The sequence below is a fragment of the Nilaparvata lugens genome, chromosome 2 (genome assembly GCF_014356525.2).
Source record: "Nilaparvata lugens isolate BPH chromosome 2, ASM1435652v1, whole genome shotgun sequence".
NCBI lineage: Eukaryota > Metazoa > Arthropoda > Insecta > Hemiptera > Delphacidae > Nilaparvata > Nilaparvata lugens.
In genome coordinates, this window is record NC_052505.1 from 75714960 (window position 1) to 75725378 (window position 10419).

Consider the following 10419-nt stretch of genomic DNA (forward strand, 5'->3'; position numbering starts at 1 on the left):
TTTGGACGGTCATCTTTGTACACGTAGAGGACGTTCTCTTTTCATAGCTGTCCTATTTCCTCCTGTTGAGGTTATGTTAGATTGTTGGTGGCGACACGTGTGGTGACTGATGCTGTTGTGTTCTTGAAGTTATGAGTGTGAATATTGTATAACGTGAAACATGGAGCCTGAAAACGATTTAGTTTGCTTGTTAATTGAAACCACGGTATATAGAAGAAGATGGTAGGTGTCACACGCATGTTTGTGCTGAATTTCCGGTGTCGCTGAAAGAAAAGGACAGAAAAGATTTGTTAGCTGTTAAAAAGCCTCAACCAATTCTTTATACTCAAAAATTGGCCGATGGAAATGGTGCTGACCGAAGAAACTTCCAGCAATCATGGTATAAGAGTAACTCATGGTTATGTGGGAGCTATTATTTAAATAGACTATTTTGTTTCAGAATCAACGGAACACCAGTTTATATTATTTTCTGGTATACGAGTATGATATAATATATATGAATTGATTCAGCCATCTGTGAGGGGGGGGGTTATCTAATGACGGGGGGGGTCAATTTGTTACTCAATATTAGGCTGTACCTACTTTTTCACCCTAGAGCCGCCACTGCCGACAAGTGGTCAAATTCCAATATTACAAGTAATATTATTTCAAAAAAATGTTAAAGTAATAGATGATTCAGACAGTTCATACTAGTTATGGGGAAAAATTAAATAATTTATTGGATACAGTTCTTGTCTGATGGAATCTGCTTGCTTCATCCAAGAAGTAATATCATAGGCCTATATCAAAACAGAATACTATCCTATTCGTGATACTTTTTAAATATAAAATTACTTTAGTATTTAGTAAAAGCTACTTGTGAAAGAAATACGAACAAATTTCAATGCAGATAATATAAACAACGCCGTCATTAGGGAAATGCAACCGCAATGCACTCCCGTTTTTTGGGTACAGAATTCAGAGAATTGATGGCGTTCATTTAACACATTCAAAAATCATTATAAACGGGTTATCCAGTACTTCGTTATCCGCAATGATCTTGGTCGCATCAAACTGGATAAACGAGTTATAAATGTATTCAATGGATATTAATTTTTATCAATGAGCTCTGTCCAATTGGAAAAACAAACTGTAGTTCAGTTTTTCGCGCTAGCATATTATTTAATACTGGAAGACAGTTTTGAGTTGAGCTTGTTTCATGTGATTTTGACTCTGATATCATTTGACTCTTATTCATTGCTCAATCAATTCTTTGATTCGTGACTTATCAAACGATTGATGTCCACAGTATTCTGATTGATGGAACATTGGTTCTGGGGCCTCTGAGCCAAGACATGAGTGGCAACTACAGCTGCTCGGCTGAGAATGTTTTCGGCAGAGACGAGATCTTCTATCAGCTGGCTGTGATGGTCGCTCCCGCTGCACCGATTCTCGCCATCACTGCAGCTACTATGAATAGTTTGACTCTACAATGGAAGTTGGCATCGGATGGAGGGAGTCCCGTTACAGGTGATATTCCAACGTGCCCAATATTTCCCAATATAGCACACAAGAAAGTTTCCTAGTCTGCCTAGAACATCTAGAATGTGGAAAACTATTATATTAAGTAAGCGATTTCTGTATTAATTTATTTGGTTATTTATATTTTTTATTTATTTATTCCTTGAAAAAGCATTACAATAATTCACAATTTAGAAATATAACAACAAAATGAATCAATAGGAAATACAAATAAACATAAGGAACTACTTCCCCAAAAGAGCAAGCTCGAGCTTGAGGAAGGAGCAGCCGTACTTTGACTACTTACTTATTATTAATTAACATTACAGTATATACATTAACAACTAAAATCAAATCCTTTCAATAAACAAGATAAATCAGTGATGCTATAATAGATCAATATATTTACATACAATATGTGTTAGAATGCAACAAAATTTGTAAATTATAATAAATTATAATAATGACCTGATATTGCCTAGCCCAGTGTATAACATGATATAAGATGTGGTACAAAATGAAATCTATTCAATTGGAATAATTACTATACTAATGTAATCCAGGAATTCTCGGCACTATCCCAGCCATGAGAGCTAACCAGATACTTTTTCAAATCTAGTCCAAAGTTTTTTTGGGCGAGTAAACCTCTCAAATTACTTGGAAGAATATTAAAAAATAATGGAGATAAATATATGAAGCTACGCTGACCAGCAGTAGTCAATAATCTAGGAACAGTAACCAGACCTGACTCCTCCCGTCTTGTAATAGCACAATCCGTTCTATTAATGAAATGAAAAAGTGATAGCTTCTTATAATATAATATGATGTGTTTCAGGTATATCTGTCTAATCGGTAGAACTGAAAATTCCAAAAAAGCCAATCTTGTTGAATACATTCTATTCTTTTTCAGAAAAATTTTTAATATTAAATTTTGTATTGTTTTTACTGGTTTTAGAACATTTGTATATGCACCACCCCAACCCACAATACCATATTGGAGCAATGACTGTGCCAGTGCATAATACACTATCTTCATGACTTTCATAGGCAAAACAGAACGTAATTTCACAAATAAATAAATAAGTTTTCTAGATCGTGTAGTAAGCTGCGACAAATGTACATCCCACTTTAAATGCTGATCAACCATTACTCCAAGATATCTGATACTGCTAACCTTCTCTATTTTATTACAATTAACTGAACACCCTAAATCTACATGACTAAGACAATTTGGAGAATGCAAAACAAGTGACATATTAACTGGCTGATTCTGTATATTCAAGGAAAAAGAGATGTATTTTGTTTTGGACAAATTCAGAGTCAGTTTTCTTTTATCAAGCCATTTTTTTACTTCTCCCAGTCCCCTAGCAGCTGAGTCATATGTGCTAGCCCAGTTTTCTTCATGAAAAATTAAAACTGCATCGTCTGCAAATGACAATATTTTCCCATTGATTAAATTAAGGTTACAAAAGTCATTAATATAGATCAGGAAGAGGCAAGGTTCAATCACTGTTCCCTGCGGGATTCCCATTTTAACAGATTTATATTCACTAACAGTGTTATTGACTCTAAATCAAATCAAATCAAATCAAATTAGCTTTATTCCTCAAAAATATACATTACAGGAAATTGAACACACTTTACATAGATACAGGAATACCCCTACAAGACTATTCGTCTGTGTGTAGGGGTGAGTTCTGGGTAGCCTGAAATATATCAGGCTGCTAAGTTGAATAAAGTAATAAATTAAATTGTGAGGAGAAAAAATAAATATTAATATTTGGTTAATAAATAATGAATGAGTTAGATAACTAACTACAAAGAAATTATATTTACTTAAAATATAAATAGAAGTAATTTGAAAAGTTAATGGAAACATTCAAATGGAATGCTAGTAAAAAAAAAAAATGATAGAACATGATAGAGCAGGGACAAGCGGAGCCTCAGGTAAGATTTTGGAATTGAAAAAAATATATATATATGAAGGGATATGAATAAGAGAAATGGAAATATCTGGGTGTATTCCAAGCATCGTAGAGGATGATAGATTAATGCCAGTACATTGACCGAAGCAGGCTTTCAGACATTTCTGTGCCAAGGCGGTATAGCCACCCCTCTACCATACGCTTGAATGCCGGCACACTGCATACCTCCATACTGATTCTTATCTCAGCCGGCAGATTCCTGTACAGAAGTTGAGAAAGATAGAAAGGGGTTCTCAACTCCAGTCCATGAGCCACCCGCGGCGTCGCAAATCCATGGTTGACTCTAAATCGTGTGGGGTAGGTGTGAGGAATTTCGGGTAGAATGTTATATCTATTTTTTTTTAGTAAGAGCAGTAGAGATTTTATGTAAAGTTGTCTAATATTCAAAACAGGAAATTCAGTAAATAATTCAATTGTTGGGTAGTGCTGTTCCTTTTTCAAAACTGTTTTAATTATTTGTCTTTGCGACACCGCAAGCGGCTCCAAGAGAGTAGCGTGCAGACCCCCCCAGACAAGAATGCCATACTGGATGATTGACTGGACGTAAGCGAAGTATACAGTCTTACAGTGCGCCTCACCAAAAACACATTGTTGCCTATTCTTTAAATAACTGCAAAACCATCCCAGTGCCACATCCTCAAGACCAAGGCTACGGAGACAATCAAGTAGATGATCATGGCAAACTGTATCAAAGGCTTTTGCAAGATCAAGAAAAATAGCTATTTGTCTCCTACCTACATCCAAGTTTAAGATTGTTTCTTGAACAAAAGCAGCAATTGCTTCCTGTGTTCCCATCCCCTCTCTAAAACCAAATTGATTTTTTGACAGAATATTATTCACTTCCAAAAATTTATGTAGCTGTCTCTTTACACATTTTTCAATTATTTTAGCCAAATTCGAAAGTAAACTTATAGGTTGTAAAATATCGAATTTGGGTAGATAAAAATCCCTAACCGAAATAGTAATAGGTCTGAAATAAAGTAACTGGCTAATATCGCCAAATAGATAACAATTAAGATTAGATAGCATCAGCATGTTCTGGCTAAACGGTACAAAAACCTAAAAAGGATTTGAAGGAATTTGTTGCTAATAAATATATTATTATATAAAATAATTTTGAAGATTGAGGTTAGGTATATGCATTCAGGGATCGGCGACCTAGAGATCGATCAAATCGAGCAACGTAGAATCTGACCAAAACCCCTTGGCAGAGCTCTATTGCAACAAAACAGTATGCAATGTGAAAGAACACATGATCACGTGGCTAACTACTAGGTAGCATGAAACAAATATTAGTGTATAGAATATTAGCTAGCATGTAGAGAGCATAAGTAAAAAACCTAATAAAAATAATTAAGTGTATTCAGGAAATAGGAGGTACCAGGCGCATGAATACTGAATCAAATTTGCATGCACCAATAGCACAACGGCAGTTAATAGGCGGCAACTGTAGGCCAATTCAAAAATATTTCTATATATTTATATAAATGTTCTGGATTTATGTTAAAATATTGTATAGTCTATGTTATCGATATGGCTCGAAGGCAAAGAAATTATTAAACACACAACCTAAGTAATAATTTGATATTTTTTGTACGATCTATTTGAACCTAAATGGCGGAGGACTAAGATATTCAAATTTTATGTTAATTTGAAAGTCGGAAGTAAGATTTGTAAAATTGAGAAAGGAGAACCAGCACTCGCCAGCCAAATGCCACCATGAGAGGACCCCAAATATTTTAGAGTGTAGTACCTTGCTAATAAATTGTAAAAGTTAAAGTTAGATCAAATTATTAAATTTCTTAAAAGACTTTGTGATGCTCTTGTAAAGCAGAAGTCATTTTCAATTTCAAATAAATTTATAACCCTTTGGAAGAGACGATTCCGGCTACCGTATTCCAGGACCATAAGGAGTTGGATCGACATCGGCGGCTTATAAGAAGATTTTCGACACATGAGTGATAAATATTGAATTAGTGATGGGCGCCCTAGTGCTTCGAATCTATCTAATAATCAAAGCTAGCTCGTCGAAAGGGTTTTTATTATAAATTAAGAATTTAATAAGAGAAATACTTGCGCAAGTAAAATTAGTATTAAAGGTATTTTATTGAAGAAAAAAGATAGATCAATACATTTCAGAAAATTCCATTGGATCAAAGAAGTATAAAATCTAGGCTATTAAAACACATTCATATGGTCTTTAATTTTTGCAATATAATTTGCGATAGTTTGTTATAGCTCTAATTCACTAGATGAATGGCTCTACCTATTCCGTCAGGTACCGAATCTTGCACCCTGAGATAAAATATATATTCAATACAAAGAAATCTACTAAGTACTAGAGAATTTAATATATATATATATATTTGGATTATTAGTGGCTAATTTATCAAGTTGATCTTAAAGAACCTATTTTTTAATTGAATTGTCCAAGTCGACAAGTATTAGCAAGCGCATATCGCAGCTACATGCAAAAGGATGCATATGATTTTAAGATAAAGGCACATGGTAATGATTCGTGCCATAAATCTAGAATATAAAGTTTAGCCTGTGATATTTTACTGATTTCAATTATTGTTCTATTTTTACATTATATTTTTTATCGCTCTTTATATATTTTTTTGCCTCGATCTATTTTTTGCATTATTGTTTAATATATGTATCAAAATGTTTATGGTGTGCAATTTATTTTTATTCCTCAACACTATAGTATAAGTATCATATTTATATATATTTATTTTTAATGAATTACAAGAGTTATAGGGGAAGCCCATACCTAGGCCTAGAAAGATTTTTATGAGACTGAATCCTACTAAAAAACCACGACCTAATTATATAATTATATCAAATTTTCATGCTCTACCGACTGATGCCAAGCAGGAGGCTAATCGTTATTTAAATATAAAGAATAACGTGACATAAAACATGCCGTACCAACGTGGGACTGATGATGAGAGCCGAGCTCATTGAATAATTATTTGAAATTAAGTCAATAATCATATTGAAAATTATAGATAACTTATAGTATTGAGGAAAACAGGCGAAGTAAAATTTGTATTACTTTTGGGGAATCAATAGCTTTAAATAAAGAGAAATTATATGTTTTAAAGAAAATTTTATATTATTATTACTGTAAAAAATATATGTTTATAGAGAGAGATTATATTTTATAAGCCTAAACTGCTATTACTTTCTAGTCAAGAATATATTATGTATTTAAGCCGGTTGGAAAATAAGTCACAGTCTGTAAACTAGTCAAGAATTAAAACTAAACATTGGGGGCGCTAGAGCATTATAAAAAACTTAAGTATAAATACCTTGTCTTTGAGTCCAAACACTTTGCACATCACTGTTTCACTGTAAGTCCCGGTTTGTGTCTCTTTTTTAAGCATTTTCGCTTATTATTTTATCACTTTTTTAATTAGCATTTATCATATTTGACACAATGAATCACACTCCCGCAAACTCTGAAGTTTCATATATGTACGGCGGTTGCACAGATCCCACTTTGTCGACTCCAAGCACATCAAACCCCACCATGGTAGATGCCAATACGCCACGAGAAAGGGAACCAGGAAGTGTCGGGTCGATAGTCTTCGATCCACAAGGTCTGCAACCTCTATCATCCACTCGAATCGACGCCGCTGACACACCATTGAATCAACGGATAGCAGAGATCAACTTTGAAGGGGGCGAGGAGCAGCCTACAGAACCCGCATCGCCAGAGGCTGAGTCACACCTGGGCAAACAAAGTATATTTTCAGTCACAGAGCTAGATCCGTTTCAAAAGGTAATAATGGAACAAACTAGCAGTATGTTCAATATTATGTTACAAAACACTATGGATAATATGATGGAGGAGATTAAAAAAGAGAATGCTGCAATAAAAGAGGCAAATAAACAAACAGTGGAACAGGGCATGAAAGAGACAGCAGGCGCTATAAAATCAGTAGAACGACGGTTGGATAAGATTGAGACTAAAGTAGAGAATCATAGGGAAGAACTGAAAGCAATGATAACTCTACAGAAAGAAAGTCAGGATAAAGTTACGGCAGGATTATCGGAAAGGTTGGATACGGTTACCTGTGAACTCAACGAAAGGATAGATAACCTAACCACACAAATCACTACACCCATTCAGGATATAACAAATAACATTAAGACCGATTGCCATCAAGAAATCCACAAACAAATTACCGTTGCCAATCAAAATTTAACAACTACAGTTGACAAAAATATTAACAGTATTAAAGAAATACAAAATAAACAGATTAATATGTCCACAAAAATGAACCAACTGCAAGGTAGCATCAATCAAAATACAGAACCTGTAAAGCTTTAAACGGAACTCTACTAATTCAAAAATCCACTCTGACTCAATTAAATCAAGAAATAAACGCTAATAAAATTACACATAATAGTCAATGGCAGATGACACAGGAAAAAATAACAGCATTAGAAAATCATATTCAACAACGACCTCAAGGGATTCAAACAGATAACCTCAACTCACATAGTATATTACAAGGACTGGGCAAATTTGATAATACTGATCGCCATTTGCAACCTCAACCATTCATTGATCAGATAAAATTAGTACAAACTCTTGCACCTACCTCTTGGAGCATGTGGCGTCTTTGTTTGACTAGTTTATTAGAACCCCTGATGTTCTTTCGGAGTAGAGCCCATGAATTTACATCATTGGATGAGTTTGTAGCTGTCTTCCTGGAACAGTATTGGAGCAGAAGTAAACAGTTGGACGTGCTAGCGGACATTATATCATGCGATTTCAACCCTAACTTAGACGGTGCATGTACCACTTTCGTCACTGCCCTACAGTTTAAAAATTCTCAATTGAGCGAGCCCATTAATGAATCGGCATTAGCAAGTATTATTTTAAAGAAGCTACCGTATCAAGTTAGAATGGCACTCGCCACACAACCCATTACTGATTGCAAACAGCTGATAAATCATTTATATGGCATACAGTCTGTGATGGCAATATCAAACCACCGTTCAGACCAGAGATACACACAAAATCAACATAACTCAAAAATTAATCAGTATAACAGCCAAAATTATGAACCGGTATCATACGATCTACCGATCTGCCCCTCAATTTGAACGCCGCTATGAGCACAAGCAAAATGGTAACTGGAATAATGAAAAATTTCAAAATCGCACAACCAACCACTATACCCAGCAGAGCAACCGTAGGAATCACTATGATGGCCGTGATCGATTAAACTCAAATAATAATCACACTCAGAACAATTACAACAGAAATTATAAACCGCCACCTCAACAAGTAAGCACAAATTATACATTAGCGCATGCAATAGGATTGAATCAACAAAAAACCGGAACCCAGCACCCAACGACCCGCCACCAGATATACAGAAAACTACAGCTAATAAACCATGACTATATGATACCCCCGATATAGCAAGCACAAGCTCAAATGAAACAAACCAAGAAAAGCAGGATATTTCAACGTCATACACCACATTCAGAAATGATTTACCGGAGACTTTGTTAGAAGAAACGGAAAAGGAAAGCAGGCTACCGGATATCCAAATGCAAGCGTATATCGATATCGAAATATATGGAATGAGGGTTCAAGCATTAGTAGATAGTGGTTCACAATGTAGCCTCATACAAACAGACATATTTCAACGTCTGAAAGAAAAAACAAAATTAGCTACTCTACCGTTAACCAACATATATGTATCAGGTATCAGTCCAGGACGGCGAATACATATAACTACTCAATGCTTACTGGAAATAAATCTTCAACAACAATGATTCGCATATACATTTCTTGTATTACCTGTTTCCGGTCCGCACATAATAATAGGTACAGATTTTCTACAACACTTCCAGGCCTGTTTAAATTTCCAAACCTCGAAATTTCATGCATTTACCGAAACCGAAGCATACGAAGTTATAGTACCCCTTGATCTGAAGAAACGCACTGAAGGAATTGCTGAGGTACATTTCGCTCACTACATGGAAGGCGCGCCGATGAAGTGGGGTATCCACGGAATGGAAAATGCTATGGAGTATATGGAGGTATTAAGCCTAACAACAAAGGACCGAACACCGTCAAGAGCCGATTCTAGTACCGAAGAATTGTTAGAGATACTGATAAACAGAATCCATCAACGTACCGATTGGCACCCTGACATCAGACAGGAAATAATTCAAGTATTCCATAAAAATGCAGACGTTTTTTCCGAACAACCTGGTCTAGCTACTCACTTCGAATGTTCACTCAATGTTAAGCCACACGACAAGTATTACCGCAAATCATACCCCATACCTTTCACCTATCGATCCGCCGCCATAGCAGAAATATCTCGCATGGAACAACTAGGAATTATAGAAGAATCCACAGCACCCTATAGTTTGCCGATTGTGTGTGTAGCAAAAAAGGATGGAACAGTAAGACTATGTCTGGATGCTCGCGCCTTGAACCGCATATTGGATGATGACCGAGAAGGACCAGACCAAATTGAACAAGTCATGCAAACTTTCCATGGCAAGACCATATATTCAACGGTAGATTTGAGCGCAGGATATTGGCAAGTCCAAGTAGCACTGGAATCGCGCGATTATTTATCCTTCCTGTTTAATGGACGCAATTATAGGTTCACTCGTTTAGCGTTTGGATTAAGAAATGCTATGGCTATATTCATACGATGTTTGAGACAGGCGCTAGGAGACGATATCAGAGACTACTGTACATTATACGTGGACGATGGATTAATAGCCTCACAGAATATACGTGAACATTGCCAGCATTTAGATATAGTATTTGATAGATTGATAAATTGCGGATTGAAACTCAAACTATCAAAGTGTGAATTTTTTGCGAGAGAAGTGAAATATCTAGGACACATAATCACACCTACTGGCATATCACAGGACCCGG

General features: G+C 35.5%; 1 protein-coding gene across 1 annotated transcript in view; it reads left to right on the plus strand.

The window, feature by feature from the left end:
* Positions 1 to 10419, plus strand: part of LOC111056679 (Down syndrome cell adhesion molecule-like protein Dscam2) — a 262768-nt gene that overhangs the window by 219683 nt on the left and 32666 nt on the right. Inside the window, exon 23 of the mRNA XM_039421737.1 lies at positions 1289 to 1509. Within this exon, the coding sequence (XP_039277671.1) occupies positions 1289 to 1509 (221 nt within the window). The remainder of the gene's footprint in view (positions 1 to 1288; positions 1510 to 10419) is intronic.